At 33.3% G+C, this 19,135-nt stretch overlaps 3 protein-coding genes across 3 annotated transcripts; 2 read left to right on the top strand and 1 right to left on the bottom strand.

Annotated features, from left to right (window-relative positions):
• Nucleotides 1-1,613: 1,613 nt before the first annotated feature.
• LOTGIDRAFT_215032 (hypothetical protein) lies at nucleotides 1,614-4,232 on the top strand (the record flags this gene model as incomplete). Its single annotated transcript, XM_009055640.1, has 2 exons — nucleotides 1,614-1,736; nucleotides 2,820-4,232. The coding sequence occupies 2 exons, from the start codon at nucleotides 1,614-1,616 to the stop codon at nucleotides 3,336-3,338; spliced, it is 642 nt and encodes a 213-aa protein (XP_009053888.1). The 3' UTR covers nucleotides 3,339-4,232.
• Nucleotides 4,233-4,885: 653 nt separating this feature from the next.
• LOTGIDRAFT_116799 (hypothetical protein) lies at nucleotides 4,886-6,035 on the bottom strand (the record flags this gene model as incomplete). The annotated part of the gene is made up of 3 exons (XM_009055639.1): nucleotides 4,886-5,005; nucleotides 5,393-5,459; nucleotides 5,971-6,035. Coding segments are annotated over 3 exons (252 nt in total), but the record flags the coding sequence as incomplete, so codon positions are not given.
• Nucleotides 6,036-7,929: 1,894 nt separating this feature from the next.
• Nucleotides 7,930-17,023, top strand: LOTGIDRAFT_215027 (hypothetical protein; the record flags this gene model as incomplete). The annotated part of the gene is made up of 21 exons (XM_009055638.1): nucleotides 7,930-7,989; nucleotides 8,645-8,730; nucleotides 8,981-9,119; nucleotides 9,230-9,426; nucleotides 9,691-9,796; nucleotides 9,996-10,076; nucleotides 10,328-10,439; nucleotides 10,809-10,892; nucleotides 11,475-11,653; nucleotides 11,879-11,991; nucleotides 12,313-12,402; nucleotides 12,639-12,774; nucleotides 13,140-13,229; nucleotides 13,634-13,744; nucleotides 14,077-14,146; nucleotides 14,499-14,598; nucleotides 14,979-15,026; nucleotides 15,528-15,631; nucleotides 15,792-15,844; nucleotides 16,263-16,335; nucleotides 16,735-17,023. Exons 1-21 carry the CDS (start codon nucleotides 7,935-7,937, stop codon nucleotides 17,021-17,023), a joined length of 2,316 nt encoding a protein of 771 aa, XP_009053886.1. The 5' UTR covers nucleotides 7,930-7,934.
• Between the last annotated feature and the right edge of the window lie 2,112 nt (nucleotides 17,024-19,135).

Genomic DNA, 19,135 nt, shown 5'->3' with positions numbered 1-19,135 from the left:
AGCGTATTTCAATAGTTAATTGCATATTTATGGATAATTACTAAGTATTTTAGATTTATCGGATTATATAAGTATCCTGTTATGTTATTTATGATACTAGGTATATCTACTGATGAATATATGCTCTTATTGGCCAAATTTAAAATTTTTCAATTTTATTCTCATTCTAAGACGTAGTATTCCTTTAAAATATATCAAAATCTGCTCGTAGACACAATTAAAGGATTGTAGAGAGGTTTTCTAAACAAAGTTTTTTTTATGACGTCACGTCAAACGGATGGAGAATCTGTTGATTAGCCTACTCTGAGAAACATTTTCCAGGTTATCATAATCAACAGGATTTATCTATCATCATGGTTCTTAGCGTTCTCCATTGGATCTGAAATTTTATTTTGTTAATGCGGAGGTTTACTTTGGCTGCAAATCTATCGTAAGAAAGCCCTTATAGCTACCAGTATAAATGATAAGCGGACGTATAAACAACCGTGAGTATGGAATGCAGCCCGAATATATTATCCCATTTTGTTTTCATACGCATCGAACTGAGTCAGTCCTGAGCGAATGCTCGCAATATTTTTCTTTAAAGTTTCAAACAGGTTGCTAAATCAACACTCTTTATTTATCATCCAAAAAATGAAGTGTAATAGATCATTATATCTGCTTTCATTCATGCATACACGCTGCATTCTGGAAAAGGCATAACTTAAAGGAAACAGTTATTAGATAATCTAACCAAACCATACCAAACCAACGACTACCATTCGACTACCAATCAACAAGAAATACCTTGATCAGAACGAGTTTGGAAGAATGAAGGAGATCGAGAAACTCACGCCACACCATCCAGGGCCGAGTTTCACCGCCATGTCATTCGACCCGACCAGATCTAACGAAGACTCAACAACCAAACCAACAACACAGAATCATACCATTTGAACCAATCCAACTACCAACTACTACGACTACCAACAACTATACCTAGTTTGTGATATCAGAATTCGCTGGAAGCGAACGTTACCTTGTCATCTACCAACCAACCAACAAGGGGGCAATTACTGTCGAGGTTAAGATTCAAAATGCGGCAACTCTACGAAAGTAAAGCCACCATGGAGCGTCTGGAATGGTTTTACCCATTTTTTTTTTCTAAAAAAAAAGAGCTAATTTGGCGTATTCTAACACGTTATGATAATTGGGAGTACAAACCATAATTAATATCATCTGCTGTATAATTATCAATTTAACATCCCTATCAGGTGCTGAAAAGTAGGGCGTAAAACCCATTTCATTTCTAGTCGAAGCATTGACTAAAGCATATATCAAACGTAAAACATCTCGCACTGGTCAACTATTTATTAGTTTAGTTTAGTTATTTATTCCCCGACACCCCCCCCCCCCCTCCTCCCCCAAAAAAGGCCATCAAAATAAACGCTTCATCAAAGGCTATATTGTTTAAATACTCATATATCGATCGAATATGAAAATGCATTTTTACTTATATCCACTATACTATAAGGGTTAACATACGTGATTGATATCAAAACATAACGGCTATTTCGTAGATGGATATTGAAAAACCGACAGTAGCCCATACTGTTGTGGAGGAAAGCTTTCCTATGGATTATAACGACCACGACAATGGACAACTGCAAATTTTGTCTTGGCGTCATCTGCTCTTGAGCAGAACCAAACTGAAAAGATCCAGTCGAACTTCTGCCCTGTTATCCGGTTTTGCAATGGTAAGACTTTTAAGTAGAACTATAATTAACTGGGCCTTTTTTTGACAAGGCCAGTAGCAACTAAAAGGTCTAAACAGTGCATCAAGAATTGTACAGAAAAAAATTAATTATTACAACTGAAAGAAAATTTATTTTTTCATGAACGAATATTAAATTTGCCTACAGTACTTGACAGAAAAAATGCTAAAAAGTGGCTTGTGAATGAGATATTATCTCTGTATCAAACTTGTATGCTTATCTTGTATTAAAAAAAAAAAACACAATATGAGTTGTTTCTTTCATATTTATCGAAATGAAATTGTAATTCCTAATTGTATGGGTGTTTAGATTTTTGCGTGACCGCTCGTTTAATGTATTAATATTAATTTATATATCATTTTCAATATATTATATACGAATTTATGCTATAAATCTTCTCCAAATAAAGTAGTGGAAGTGAACTTTCAATTCGGATATAGAGAGCTAACATTAATAACGACAGACATCTTAAGAATGTAACAACATTTCTCTTGACCACCACATCACAACAAAACGCACCATGGTCATGGCACTATACGCCTTCATCTTTACCTTGACCTTGAAATGTGAAGCGCATATTGGCACGCCCGTCCACAATATTGCTCGTAAACACTCTAGAAGACACAACTTTTATTTAACTGATTTGACAAATCTTGGCGTGAATATTCTTTTTATCACCCAAGGATAAACCCTCTTAAAAACAGAAAAATCGAAAAAGTTTTTGCCCTTGTTCTTGAAAACGCGTTCAATTTTTCTGCTCGTAAACCAATCAAATGCCTTCTCTCACACAAAATCGCAGCTTTGGAGAAGACAGGGATTTGATTGGTTAAATAAAAGGTCATCAGGTTAGGTCAAAAGGTTACTAGGACGAATGTTCAAGAGGCCCGTCTTTCGACACTGATCAAAAATTTAAGTTAATATAAAACGGAACGAAAGTTTGGCACAACTTTTCTGAAAAGTGATTCAAGTAGACGTTAATATGGTGATCTATTTTGGCTATATTTGGTCATAGGCCTATAGCATATTAAACCTCAAATTAATTAAACTTATCTGTTCTTTTTGCAGATGGCTATTGTTGAATTAGAGTTAGATGATGATACCGAAGTACCAGATAATTTATTGATATGCTTTGGAGTGTGTACAACTTTATTGGTGTTTGTCCATCTCTTGGCTTTATTGATAAGTACATGTATACTGCCATATATAGAAGCTGTGAGTGGTACACACGATATATCTATGGTTCACGACTCTCCACATGAAAGCATGAAATGGTGTGTTGAGCTAGCATGGATAAGTTCCACTGGTATTGGAATTATTCTATTTTTGGCACAACTTGGATTACTGGTATGGGTGAAGTTCTATTGTTTAAGTATAAATACAGCCATTGCATCAACGTGTATAGTCATTCCAGGAGCCATTATGTTTGTTGCCTTTGCTTTACTCTTTTATAAATCTCTGATGAAACACAAAAATACAAGACATTCTGAAGGACTGAAAGAGTTGGAAGATGAGCTAAGAGCAATATATGTGTATAATAATAAAAAACTGTTAGATTCCTCTCAGAGTCTGTCTGATAATTGTTAAATAAAATATACTATAATGTAGATAATATATTGGGGATCATGCCAGCTCTAAACTACTATACCGAAAACAGAAAACGGCAGCTTTATTTTGTTAGGCTATGAGCTGCACATGGTTTTAGAGAAGCAAGCTGCTGTTATTGATAACATTCTTAAAAATATTTGTCATACATGTATTTATTACTATTTCAGTGGTTGAAACCAATGACTTTTTGTTTTATTCATGGAAACACGAGCTAGCTCCAATCAAGCTTCACAATCTATTACAAACTGTGTCTAATACTTTGACTGCAATAGGCATCTTTCTTGTATAAGGGAACTATGTAAATACAGAGTTTTGATTGGACTGTATCACATATTTCCATGATACAAGAAAGACAGCTATTGCAGTGAAGGCACAGTTTATTAAAGTTTGACATTGTGAAGATAGCTCCAACAAAGCTTTTTTATTTTAAAGAGCAATGTTTTATATTAATCAGTTTATCTGACATGTCCTTTCAAATCTTGCTGTTTAGCAGCTGCTTTTTTTTTCATCTGTTGTAATCTTTTATCAGCTACTAAGGCATTCATAGAACTAGTCGCACTGATAGTGGAGCTTTTACTAGATGAACTGCTTGAGGACTTCTCTGAGCTCGATGAGGACTTCTCTGAGCTTGATGAGGACTTCTCAGTTGACGACTTCTCTCCAGAACTCTTAGAGGGCTTCTCTCCTGAAGATTTGGAAACTTTTTCACTAGAACTCGAAGATGACTTTTCCACACTGCTACTAGATGACTTTTCACTAGATTTTGAGGATGATGACTTGCTTGATTTTGAGCTCGAGCTGGAACTTGTTTTTGAAGAGGAGCTTGATTTTGATGCTTCTGATTTTGAAGAGCTACTTTTGGTTAAATCTGTCTTCAAAGCAGCAAAAGCTTTGAATGACTCAGCTGATTTGGCCACTGTTTTAGCAGGATCTGTTGTTTTGGATAAATTGGCAGCCAGACTTGCTAGTCCACTCAATGGTTTGGAACTTTCATTCTTACTAGACTCCTTACTTGAAGGCTACAAAATACAAAATGGTGGAATGCAATGTCATAAAACTTTTTTGATCAAAAATTAATTTTAGAATTGAAAAATCTTCAGAAGTACTAGAACTCAAAATGAAATCAGATAATAATTGTAAACTAAATTACCTTAGGTTCCTTTGTTCTTATGAAAGCCACAGGCTGTTCTGAGTCAGATTTAGAAGAAGATTTTGATGGTGCTGTAGACTGTTTAGCTGGTGCAACAGATGGTGGTGTCTTAGCTTTAGTGGGCTGCACAACCTGGAAATAAAGATACAAAATGCTGGGCTCCTATTTCTTTCTATTTTACCTTTCTTGTAGGTACAATTCATAACAAAAAAATATAACTAGCAACTAGAATTTGATAAAAAAAAAAAATAAAAATAAACAAGGAGATTTTTTCATCCTACTTCTCTAAACATTATACCACTCTGCCACTGGTTTTGTCAACTTTCCATTTTCATGGAAAAAGCTAATTAAAATAAGATAAAGGCTGGTGACATTATTACACAGTCCTTTTGTGAAATCTTACCATTTTGGTTAATTTCTTAGCACACCTGTAACAATACCAAACAAATCTTGGATCTGTAACATCTTGATCTAATACTGGTGGTCTGTGACATTCCTAGACAAAAAAATACATAGAAATATTAAAACAGATCTTGAAACATGTTGCTACTCAGAGTTTCACACTATGCAATCTTCAGACAACTGACCTATTTAAGCCTGTTTAATTTATAGCATACGTGATAATGATATAGTTCTAGATAGCACCGGAAGTGGCATCACAAATCCTTCTTGTCTATAGATAGGATGGAACCTTCTGGCAAAGCAATCCACAATCTAACTGGAGCAAAAGGGATGATGTTCATGAACCCTGAGATAACTTAGATGTGTGTTTCAGGGACAGAGATTGATGTTCCAAGGATCATTCAACGTTATTCTTCTATCATATTGCAACATGATTATAAATATATTAAAACTAACAAAAACTTCACCTATGGTGACCTACCTGGTGATATAAATTATGACATTCTTGACATTCTACTAATTGATTTTTAGATGACACATCAAATTGTCTGAAAATAGAATTTAATAAACTATATATATGGAAATAAAATGGTTTAAAAGAGGTTTATTGGCCATGTTTTGTGAAGTGAAGGTATGGTGGAAGCTTATTGCCTCTAATAGGAGAAATCAGCTTAGCAATGATACAATAAAATTAGAACACATGCATGACTTGATCAGGACAATTGGTAGGACAAACCACTCTTTCAACTGTAATTGTTGTGCATCATGTGATACGCATACCATCTCTATGACATCATGGCCAATCTCTTCTATTAAACAGTTTGATTTGAGGCAAGAAGAAGCAAGAAGTATCTCCATTATATATATACAAATTTTGTCAATACATAAATTTGCATTTTAACTGATCAATTTTCAGAATCTCTTTTCAGAATTAGAATAGAACAATCGGTTCTCCTAAAATTGAGAAAAACATACTGTGGTCACTTCCTGGACTCATTATTTGTATAAAGAATGTCACTTTATTAGAGTCAACAGAAAGATAAAAACCATTTGACAAACCTGCAAACTACACAAGAGATTCCTAAATCAAAGGCAAAGTCATCTGCATCCATTCCTCCCTTATTTTCATCTTCATCAGTCTCTGTATCATAATCTTCTTTCTTCTCTGACTCTGCTGGATTCTCTTTCTTCTCAGCATCTGCATCTTTTTCTTTCTTTTCTAGCCCTGCTTCCTTTTCCTTTTCTTTCTTGGCTTTAGCAGCTTTCTCAGCTTGTCTTACTTTATCTTTCTCCTTTCTTTCCTTGTCTTTCTTTTCCTTTTCTCTTTGTTCTTTCTCTTTTCTTTGTTTTTCTTTCTCTTTATCTTTTGATTTGTCATCTTTGTCTTGTCTTGAGGGAGAGTCATGTCTTGATTTTTTGGCATCTGTTGGTTCACTAAGAGAACTTATATCTTGCCTTAGCTTCAAGAAAGAAGATAATTAAACAATATTTGATTTGTATTATGCCATTTTACTAAATTATTAAGGGGAGGGTTAAGTTAAGTAACAGTTAAGGCATTACATGAAAGTGCCTAAATATTTGCCTCACTAGCTAAAGTGGATTAATATTGGCCATGTTGAGAAAAATAATGACATCAGATAAGGATATTGTAGCATTTCTTTCAATATATTAAAAACCAACTTAGAAATAGTAACACAAATACCTTTTCTAAGTTTTTCTTTTCAGTTTCTCTCTTTTTAGCCAAGTCATCTTGATCTGTTGATGATTTAGAAGATCTGCTGCTAGATGATTCACTGGACTGAAACAATAAATCACACCATTGTCTGTAATTTCATGGGGCCTGAATTTGCATATTAGCTGTACCAGGAAATCCCCTCAAATTAAGCAAACCCTCATGAAAATCAATGATATCACAACATAAGTAAAAAATTGCTGTGGAAAAGATTAAAATCTTTAACAGTTTTAACAGTTCTCCATAGAAGGAGATGAAGATACAACATTAAAAGAAATAGCTAAATCATAGAAGTACCTTTCCAGTTTTCTTCTTCTGTAAAGCATCATCTAACATTGATTTCAACTGGGCAGCTGAATCTTTTTGGTTAGATCTTAAAAGTTTTAAAGCTTTCACAAAGATTGGGTCTAACTCTAAAGCTGACATTTTTTTTTATAGCTTTCCCTGACTATGTCAAACCTGAAAAACATTTGAAACTTTTAAAACCTACATACATATTTATGTATCATAAGTGTGTATTCTATAAACGGGCATTTGATGGCTTGTAAACTGTATCATCATAACTGGTTACACACTTAGGCACTTTTTTCTAAGTACATGTAGTACTATACTTAATAAGGCTAATAATAATACTGGGTAATGCTATATACCTTGACAACCCTAAGAACCTTTGAACCATTTATTGTTATATAGATTAAACCTACTTAGATAATTAGTGCCTGTCTACACACATTACTATAGACTACTGAGACTGAGTACAGTATCTATCTAAACAACCACCGTACCATACAATATCATACCATACTATAGCCTATCATACATATTTTGGTAGGCTAATGCCAACCCAACACTCCAGCAGTGGATTTAAAAATAATTTCAAATAATAATAATTTTCGCACTTGAAACATCAAGTTATTTCTTTCAACTTACAAAACATGAAATAATTTTATGATTTTCAAGTCTCTTTTCTTTATCTTTGTTTTTATTAATCTACTTTTAGTTTCCGTTTTATTGACTTCCGTTCAGATAAAAGCTATCTCCCTTGAATTTAATATTTAGGGACCTTCTGTAAATTTTAATTGTGGCTGAATCAAGTGAATAAAATGTGAATTGTGATCGGATGAACTTTACTAGATTTCGTTTTTTTTTTCTTTTTTAGACCGTAGATAAGAAATATGTAATATCAAATTTAAACTTTTATACATTTAAGGTCGTCGTGACCCTTTACATGGTTACTATTTATAGATATTTTTTTGCGAGATTGTGGAGATTTGGCGAGATTTCCAGCAAAATGGCGTCTCGTAGCCATGTGGATGTCAGTGAAAGAAGATTGAGGCCTGTTTATGGTACCTATTTGTCCACTAATGTCAATGAAATTTGGTCCTGATCAACACATTACCTTACTTTATGTCTGCACCTCATATCAGTGGGCCAGACTATATAAGGACATAAGCCAGAGCCAAAATCTTACGGGCCGTCATGTGCTCAGGGATTTTGACTTTTTGTTTGGCACCCTGCCTGTCAGTGTCATGTACTTACTACCCACTGTCTTGTTCTATAATGTTAGATGTATGTCATGTAGAATATTGCCCATGTCAAGAAGAAAAATCACCTTTATCTAAATGAGCCTGTTTGGTTGGCATAATTGTTAGATTTGCATTTGAGAAAATTGAAAGAATGAAACTTGAAAGCATCAATAATGAATGAATCCTGTAGCAAACTTTTAATAACTAAACTACTGGTCAATCACAATGCATGTCTATGACAAAGTAGTTCCTTAAATTCCAGACAAACTTGACCAGATGACAAAACTTGCAAATTTTGTCATGAATGTTCTTCCTTGGACCAAATGAAGTCAAAGATCCATATTATGTTGTATTTCTTATTATAACCAAAAAGTGTCAGTATTGACAGTGTAATACTATAAAAAAAAATCCCAATCACTTGTTTTGTCAGCAATGATGTGTCTTAATAACATGATTGTTTATTGTTTATTTATAGATAATTTGGATAACGGAAACAATAAGAAAGCTGTTCAAGAAGCTGAGAAAGTGTTAAAGAAGCAGAAAGATTTCCAATGTGCAAAAGTAATTTGATGAAAATTTAGTATTTATAAAGTTAATGATAATTTTGCTTCTATCATAGCTGATCATTTGTCAATTTCAACCATTTTACCAAAACTTATAAAGTATGATATGCCAGGATCATAGGTGTTGATATTTGCAGTGGCATTGAGCTGATAGATTGAGACAGCTTCTAAGTAAGGCACTATCAGTTCAGATCGAAAGTACTCAATTGCATGCATGATATTCAAGGTGTCCGTATTTTCTATTTTAGGTGTTAAAGGCCCTAGCTCTATTGAGACTTGGAAGACAAGAAGAAAGTTCTGTTATTTTACAAGAAGTTCATTCTCAACATCCTACAGATGATGCAACATTACAGGCTATGTCTATTTGTTACAGAGAAGTCCATAAATGTAAGAGTTCAAAATATCTGAAGAAAAAAAATATCTTAGTCCAGCTTAACTTCAAGTGTATATGAAGAGCCCTTCTGACTTCTTGAAATCCTACTTGTTTTACATTTCAGTGGATATGATAGCAGATCTGTATCAAAACGCCTATAATGAGAAACCTGATAATGAAGATATATTGTCCGCATTATTTATGGCTCATGTTAGACTTGGAAACTACCAAAAACAGCAACAAACAGCTATGTTATTACATAAACTGAAACCTAATAAAAATCCTTATTATTTCTGGGCTGTGATGAGTATAGTCATGCAGGTAGTTATTTTAGTTTGATGACCTCCACTTAATCATTACACTAAGTGCAATTCACTTCATTTCAAGGAAATTTTATACTATGAAAAATGATTTTATTTTTTTTTCGCATTATTCAATAGAATTGTGGTTGAATTGATTATCAAATATATACGTAAATTTCTTTCACAATATTTGTTACACTTTATCATCAGTAAGATATTTGTGTATATGAAATATGATTAGTTTCACATCAGTTGATTTAAAATATATGTTTCTGTATTGTAGGCTCATACAGCACCAGATAAAAAGTTATCTGAGAAGATGTATTTACCATTAGCTGAAAGAATGACCAGTAAATATATTAAAGATGATAAAATAGAAGCTGAAGCAGGTACGTGTACTTAGTATATGTAAGCTGTTTTATGTAACTATGCCCTCATTGCTCACTTCCTGCATTGTATTGCCAGTGTTCAATGGCTCTACTAAGCATAATTTGAGCTGAGACAGAAAGACTCATTTCATTTGAGATTTTGCCTATTTTTGTTAAGATGGAGAATATATCATTTAAATGTTGTTTTTTTTTTTTAAAGAGGTGATGTTATATCTGATAATAATAGAATTATTAGGAAAATGGCAAGAAGCTGTGGAATTGTTAGAAGGTCCTCTTAGTCGTAAGTGAACACAAGTTGTAATTTATTATTTATTCAAAAGAGTAATGAAAAGGACATGGTTAATCAGAAAAATTCTTGATCTGCTTAAGGGCTGGCAATGACTTCCACTCATGCCTGATATTAACTTTAAACTATTGTGTGGGTTTTATGGACAAGAGTGCAATATAAGGCAATTTTGAAGAAACCTATGATATGTTAATTGGAAATGACCATTAATGTTTCTTTTAAATCAAGCTCTATTTATTTTTCAGAAAAGTTTGTTAGTGAATTCAATTTTAAAGATACCAAACTTGGAGAGCTTTATAAGAAGTTAGAAAACTGGTCCAAGGCTAACATTGTCTATAAAAGGTTATTGAAAAATAGGTAGGAACATTTTGATGTTCTATCACGAAAATACCAGATGAATAAAGTGGACACTCTGAAAGGAATGTAGCTTGTGACATTGCCATGGCATATAAACCATTCAGTCATATACAATAGTGATGTTATATTTTCATTAAGTTTTATGGATTAACATAAATCACATAAGTAATAATCTGAAATTGGAATGGTGATAACAAAAGAGATCTCTGAAGCATATACTTGAAAACCTCTTTTAAGTCTCTGGAATACCTGGTATAGTCTATCAGAATTCATCATTGTCTTAAAAGAAGTGGAATGGACAAATAGTCAGCACTGAATGTATTTAATGAAAATGATCATTTTCGAACCTTCTCAATGAATATTTTTCAGTCCAGATCATTGGCAGTATTGGTTAGAATATTTAAATTCAGCTATATTACTTATACAGTCTTCAGATTCACATAAACAGAATGGGTATAATGATTTGTATTAAATTATGTTTTTTAGTGTAACAATCTTTTGAGAGGTTCTGTAGCACAGTTAATAGAGCATTGGAAACTATACATGACGTCATTTGCTTTATGTTGAACAAATGGTAGTTGCTGATATTGATCATCATTTCTTCATTATTCCAGCCAACCAGTTGTGTATGCGAACTGATTTTTTTTTTGTGCAATTTGTAACTCTCTAGTCTAAAACTATCTTCATAATGTCAATTTTATTGTGATATTAAACTTCTATCTTGATTGTAATAGCCACTATTCTTATATCTTGGAATGTAGCTATTTGATCGGATTGTATGCCAGCAAATACAGCCAAACAGAGCCCTTGGCAAAAAGATCTGTAACCATTATGGCTATGTGTTCACAGGCTTTCTGTCAAGCCTTTGATTGGCTGTATACAATAGCATACAATTCAATCAAATCACTCCATTTCATAAATTTCCAAACTTTCATGATACAAGATAAATGGCTATTTCAGTCAAGGTATAAGACTATATACGTGGTAAATCCTGACCCAAATTCTCTGAATGGTTGCTTTGATGTTTGTTTACAGAACAACAGAGATAGAAGTTGAAAGTGCTGATGATACAGTAGAGAAGATACTAGAGTTAATTAATGAGTTATTGTCTAAAGGTTGTTCACCTGGTATATATAATAGAGGACCATTCTTAGCTAAAATACAGTTAATTATATTATTAGAAAAATCAGATGCTGAAAAAAGTAAAGATATTGGTATGTTGATTTTTTTCCTGTTCTTTGAGATAAAGTGCCACAAGATAAGCCAATCTTTAGTTTACTGCTTGAGGATTAAGTCCACATATTGAGGATCTTTATCGAGTGCTGATGTCATATGAAATGAGTTGCCCGATTTTTAATATTTTCTTGAGCCATGGCGCCATTAACCAACTTATTCCATTCAAACTTTCTCTGACTAATTTTTCTTACATTTATTTGTAGGCTCTGTTGCAGGTTTGTTAGTGCAATATTTTGAGAAGTTTGGTGATCGGTCTTGTTGTTTTGGTGATTTTACATTATTTCTGGATAAATTAACAGATTCCCAGAAACTTCAAGTAAGTTTATTGATATGTTATGATTTGTTCATAAAAGGCCCCTTTCTCAACCAAAACATTTTTTATTAAACTGCAAGTACACCAAATGTTTGTTAGTTAGTAAATCTCAACAATTGATAGCTGATGAGTGAAGGGTTGTGCATCCAAATTTTACAATTTGTTTGGTAACATCAAAAATTTGTTGAATAAGTAAATTTTTCAATTTTGTCAATCAACACAGCTGGGTAGGAATAACTTGTGAAAGATTATTGCTCTGATGTTTATCCTTGGAACAAGAAAAACCTACGACAAACTGTGATCCTATGTATTTTTATTTTTTAGGTATTTAACAGTATTAATGAATCAATTTTTGAAAAACCAGAAACCAAAGTGTATGCAGATAACGTAAGTATTAATTTGATAGCACGGCAAGTTACACTTACATTCAAACTGAATTATTATTTGATGGGTCTACTAATAATAATTAGCTGATATGGTCCATTGTCCACATTCAAGTTGTGAAATTAATTGTCAAAATTTTCAGATGTTTGAAATGATTCAGATTTATGGACAATTCACTATAAAAATTAGTGCCAAATTTCATATCATTTTTGACATTGAAACCTACGTTTCATTATATTAACAATAAGATGTTCATATTTTTATAGGTAAAACTACTACAGAGACATCTAATAGTTTTACAAGTTGAAAGATATTTAGGTTATTTACATCCATTATCTATAGAAGATAAACTAAGTAGAGTACAAGATTTAATAGATAGATATAGACAAGGCTTACAATTTGGTAGGTTCAACTTCATACTCATGTCAGAGGTACATGGGGAGCCGCAGTGGCTCAGTCAGTTAGACGTTTGCTCTCTTAGTTCAAGGGTTTGAGGCTTGCACCTATGCTTCCACATTTGGATTCTTAAGCCTAGCAGTTTTCCTCCCCATTAAGTCAGTTTGTCCCTTATTTACACCCTCAGTTCTTAGAGGATGGTGCTGCCACTATATGCATCTCAGGATCTTACAATTTGATCATTTGCACATTCCAGGTGTTAGTTTTTAGAAGTAAGCATGATGGTTGGGTGTATTTAGTCAATTTCCATACTTTTTCCATACTAATTAGATTATGATAAGTGACTAATATGATATTTCTATATATTACAGGTGATAAACTACTCTCAACTGATTTACAATATAGTGATAATTATTTAATACTAGCTGTGCATTTATTAGTAGATTTATATACACAAACTGGTAGGAATTATTTATTATTTTACATCTGTGAGACTCCTGCTTGCTAATCTGAGATTCCAAGGCTTGGATCTATCGTAGACTGAGATAGTCTCTTGAGATTTTTCAATTGGGATTTTACCTGACAGAGATGAGAAGCTGACATGAAAAAAGCTTCTTGTTTTTTGTTTGACACAAAAACAGAAGCCATGTGTGCTTCAGGCTGTGTTTGTATGAACTCTTAACAATTGGAAATCAAAAAAGGGATGGCTACTGTCTCAGTCCTTGAGTCCATCAGTTTAATCTGAATTAAATCCATAAAATTTGATATATGTATTTTCTGCAGGTATGGCTGGGATCTGAATTTTGCAATCGATACCCAGACCTATCTGAAGGAACCCAAATAATATGGTCGTTCAATTTTATAGGTAAAGATGACTATATATGGCAAGCATGTATACAGCTAGAACAATGTATTAAAAACAGTCCATCTAATTTTCAAGCTAAATTAATTCTGTTACGTTTATATTGTACAATGGGTATGTAGAATTCATAAGGTTCCTGATTTTGAAACTCTACGCCTGGTTTCCCCCTTTCAGGGATGCATGTTAGGGCCGTTATGTTAAAAGTGTCTAATCCTTTAAACCATAGGCTCCATGTGCAATGTTACACATGTACACTCTCTCGACTTGGATGCCTCTGTCCTGGCAAGATTTCCCTAATTGCTCACTGCATGGTGTTTCTCATTCTTATTCATTTCAGTAAATTGAGCCATGATCTGTTTTTTTCTGAGAATTTCACTGAACTTATTCTCTCCCAAATTGGTCATATTGAATCATTTGCTTAGATTTGGATATTATTATTAATGTAGGTGCTTTTGGACCATGTCCAGCTCTGTATGATAGTATAGAAGTTAAACATATAATGAATGATTCTTTAGGGTAAGTAAACACTAAATAGAAGCCATAATTTAGGCATTTCCGTGCATTTTAGATATTGAATATTATTCACCATCAGGATGCTGCAAGTCAGAGAAGCTGAAGAGGCAAAAGTGTCGTTTGGAAGGACAATAATCCCATACCCTCTGTGCAGCAGTTGGTGCACATTGAAGATCCTTGATTGTAAGAAATGGAAAACGAGTAGGCTTATGTTGCTGTACTGATGGAATTTCCTTTATTGCACACTGCATGCCTTTATTGATCATAGAAATCTGCAGCAAACACATAAGATGTTTAACTTTATTTCAAGTCAGCATCATTGTTCTTTACATTTTAATGTAATGATTTATTTCAGTCATATTGTGTTTAATCATGTTGGTAGACTAGGTCATTTTGTATCAGCTTGTGCTAGATATGGTTCTATGTTACGATTTTTTACTGTTAATCATAAAGAAGTAAGGTTGTTTCATTACTTTCACTGTTAAATTAGTGCTTAAAACATCAATTGTAGAGCGATAAGAAATATTAAAACAGAACCTGAAACATGGTGTTACTCAGAGTTTCATGCTGTGCGATCATCAGAGATATGAAAACAAATACTACTTGTAAAACCTCAATAGGGACGCAGGCCGAAATATGTCAGAGTTCTATTTTAATCTTAAACAAATTTAAGTACAGGTTGTTTGCTTACATTTTATTGGAAAGAGATATCTAAATTGGGTAATAGTCTTTAAAATATTTGCTGCTGATAGAGCTCATGTTGAACTATCCATGACACAGTATTAAACATCCTGGAAATCAGACTCTGATCCATACTTAACCTTGTTGTTTTCAGACGACAGATTACCTCATATCTTCCTATAAATATGGCTCTTTTAGTAAGGTAAGTTGAATTACTGTACTTATTGATAATGATACCTTCCGATTTTTCAACCTGGTTTTCCCCTGTCCGTGATGGAGGTTGGAGGAACTTACATATGGAAAAACGTTGAGTCATTCTGATGGGATGTTTATGGACCTGTGCACGTTAAAAATCCTTAGACTGTTGGAAATCAAAAAAGAGAAGACAAATATGGCTGTCCTGACAAAATTTCCCTTATTGCACACATCATGGCATTCCCATCTTTAGTAGGAGTTGGACGTAAAACTCCATTCATTTCATTTACTGTATTTGATAGACAAAAAATAATGTGAGTCTTATCACAAACACAAGGCAATATTATGGTTTAAGCACACTTCTTTAATAGGTATTAAACACTTAACATTTCAACACAACTTATTATTAGATAGAAATGCAATAAAATTTGATCTTCAAGGAACTTGCCGAAATTACTGTGAAAAAGATCAAATTTTATATTTGTAGTTATAATTATTTATATTACAGATATATGAATTTGTTAAGTTTCGAGAAAGGTTACAGAACTCAATACAGTTTGCCAGTGCTACAGCAGAACGTTTATTACTTGATCTCATCTTAGAAACAACTAGGTAAGAAAACTTTAATCTAAATTATATTATAAAATAAACCAGCCTACAAACTGTAAAAAGCCTTTCATTCATACACTTGTCATGAAGTGTTGTATTGATTTTTGGTTTTCTGCTAAATCAATCTTGACTTAAAGGAAGAGTTATGATTTTTTAATTTCAGTCATCCTGTTACAGAACAAATGATAAATTATATGGAAATTAATCCTGTTCAAGGTAATCAGTGGAAACTTTTTAGATTTTATTCATATTATTGAGTTCAGATACACTAGAAAATATTGAAATTGAAATATTATAATCAAGTTTTGTTAAAAGATATTTAAGGGATTGTGGTTCTTGCAATTCCACTAAAACTGACTCGTTTTAAGTCACTAGAGGGGGAATTGCATAATTAATAGTAGCTTCCAGTAGCTCCCCTCAAGTGACATTGAAAATGGGTTAGTTTTAGTGAAATCGTAAGAGGCACAGACGTTGAAATGAAAATTGGAATGGTGCAAATTGAGGCTATCCGTGTCCCCTATACACATACAAAATTTAGAAAACCTCTTTAAAATCCCTTTTTTTTTTTGCTATTTTTGTTGTGAGATTTTTCTCTTCAATTATAACAATGATAATAATTTCTGTCACATTTTAGATAAAACTAATTTTGAAGAATTAAGAGATAATCGTGACTATAAAGTTATGCTCAATTGGGATGCTCCATCCATGTAAGTTTCTAAATGTCTATCCACACAAAAAAACACACAGGACCTTTCCCCCTGACAAACATGAATATTTGAGGGGCTCACATTGAGAAAGTTTTGTGTTTCTGTTGGATTAATAAACCCAGGCAAACTATGTGCAACAGGCGATCAATAATCTAACAAACTTTCTCTTAAAAGTTGTGTCCAGATGAGTTTTGATGAACCAACAGCTTCAGCATAATGTATGCTAACCAATCAACGACACTGTTAAGTGGATGGACAATGCAACTACAAAGTTGACATTTTAGGGTTTCAGATTTCCTTTAACTTTTTTTATTTTTTTTATTAAATCACCCTCAGAAGAACACTAGATGAATTTGAATTGAAAGTAGAGCTTTTTCATGTTTTCTTTGTTTGTTACAGATGTAATGTTGAGGAGTTACAAAGTAAATCATTTGAAGAAGAAAAGTGTTGGTTAAAATTGCGGAATTATTTGTTAAGAATGTTGGCAGCTGCTGTGATAATAGGAGAAAATAGTGACACATCAAATTGTCTCATGAAAAATGGTGTGTCAGAAAATGACAAGCCACCCATGAGCCAAACCTTACAAGAATTATCAGCAAATATAGAAAATTTTATTGAAGATTGTGTTGTATATAAAGAACAATATCAGGTACTCTTTCTTACTTTAAAATATTCTGATATTATTTAGTTTTCTTGGCTTTGGGACTGTAAATTTCTAGATTCCTATTTTTTCCATATTTTGTTTGTGACTTGTTCAAATTTTTAAAAAGTAAACATGATTTCTTTATTTTGTTTTATACCAGTTTTCTTGTCTTATTGTTTTCATACCTCCATTTTTATCAAATTTCAATATTTTTAAGCCCCTTCCTAATGGCAGTTCCAGGGTTTATATATCATGGAAACTGAAAATCAGGGCTAGCCCCCAAAAAATGCACAAAATTGATAACAATATTTGATGGATGACAAAAATCAATTTCAAATGTGCACCATGGCAACAATCTTTCCTGGATTATCCATACCTATAAGGTCACTGGAATTCTGCATACTGACTTAAATTCAAACTTATGAACACAATTTTCCTGTTTCAACTACGAGATATGAAGGTCATTATGAAATGGCACATAAACTATGATTTCTGATATATTATATTCTTCTAGGTACCTTATGTGCTCCAAGCTCCGTTTAGAACTCGACTGTCTTACTACCTCATCAACGAACATCATAAAGTTTTAACTGAATTGGTAGAAACTATTCTCTATGTACATAAATTAAATGTAGATAATCTCGGTAAGAGTTAAATTATCTAGATTGACCCACTGTTATAATATGGTCTATCATGATACAATATTGAGGTCTTAAGGTTTAAAGTCTAAGAGTTATCTCCCTTAACTAGATGTTACGCCTGAAGATGGAGGTGATAATGTCACTGAGTGTGTGATTAGCTTTAAGTCCAAGCCATTCCTAATGATCACAACTCTTTGGAATTTTTAAATTTTGACAACTGTGCTTTTGACACGTGATCATGATTGTATGATGAAATATCCAAAGACTCTTGCTTAGTCCAGACCTTTGAACATATTTTTTATAATGCAGATACAATTGAAGCTGAAGAGGAAAGAATCAAGTCAACAATTCCTAATTTGGTTGCAGGTATTTGTTAATTTAACACATTCTTTCTCATTATACGCTTTTCAGAGCCGCGGTGGCTCAGTGAGTTAGACGCGTGCTCGCTAACCTGAAGGTCCAGGGTTCAATCCCGGCATAGGTCGAGATTTTTCATCCCGGTTTCCCCCTGTAAGTGATGCAGGTACGAGGGGCTGGCATGGAAAAAGCGTCTAGTCATTTGGATGGGACAATAAACCAAGGCCCCGTGTGCTACAGGCTGTGCACGTTAAAGATCCCTTGGCAGTTGGAAATCGAAAAAGAGCAGGCTAATGCCGCTCTCCTGGCAAAATTTCCCTCATTTTGCACCTTGCATGGCGTTGCCCGTCTTCATTAGCCCACATGGAGCAGAAAATTAGGACGTAAAACTCCATTCATTTCATTTTTATATACGCTTGAGCTTGTCCGTGCAAGCTACCTTATTTTATACGCCCATATGAAATGGGGTGGCGTATATTGGCAACACACAAGGCTGTCCGCCTGTCCACAGATAAACGCTCTAGAAGGCACAATATTCGACAGTTTGTCATCACCCTGGGATGAACCCTAGCGCAAATAAAAAAAAATCAATGCGTCCGCTCACTGTTACAATTCTACTAAAACTAAGCCTAGTATGACTTCACTTTCACAATTCTACTAAAACTAAGCCTAGTATGACTTCACTGTTACAATTCTACTAAAACTAAGCCTAGTATGACTTCACTGTTACAATTCTACTAAAACTAAGCCTAGTATGACTTCACTGTTACAATTCTACTAAAACTAAGCCTAGTATGACTTCACTGTTCACAATTCTACTAAAACTAAGCCTAGTATGACTTCACTGTTCACAATTCTACTAAAACTAAGCCTAGTATGAAGTCACTGTTACAATTCTACTAAAATTAAGCGTAGTATGACATCACTTTTACAATTCTACTAAAACAACATAGTATGAGGTCACTGCTAATAATATTTAAGGGCTTTTGCAATATTGATGACAAACTCTAGAGAAAAAGTTCAATTTAAATAATAATGATATTTGTATTTCAGCCTTAGTAAATACTGTAGAAATATCAGACAATGGCTTTACTAATATCAATTCAGCTGTATTAGAAAATTTAGTTCTATGTGCAGAGGTATGTTTTTTTTTGCTAAT

This window comes from Lottia gigantea (assembly GCF_000327385.1).
Source record: "Lottia gigantea unplaced genomic scaffold LOTGIsca_25, whole genome shotgun sequence".
Classification (NCBI taxonomy): Eukaryota; Metazoa; Mollusca; class Gastropoda; family Lottiidae; genus Lottia; species Lottia gigantea.
This window is presented reverse-complemented; position numbering and strand designations above follow the sequence as displayed.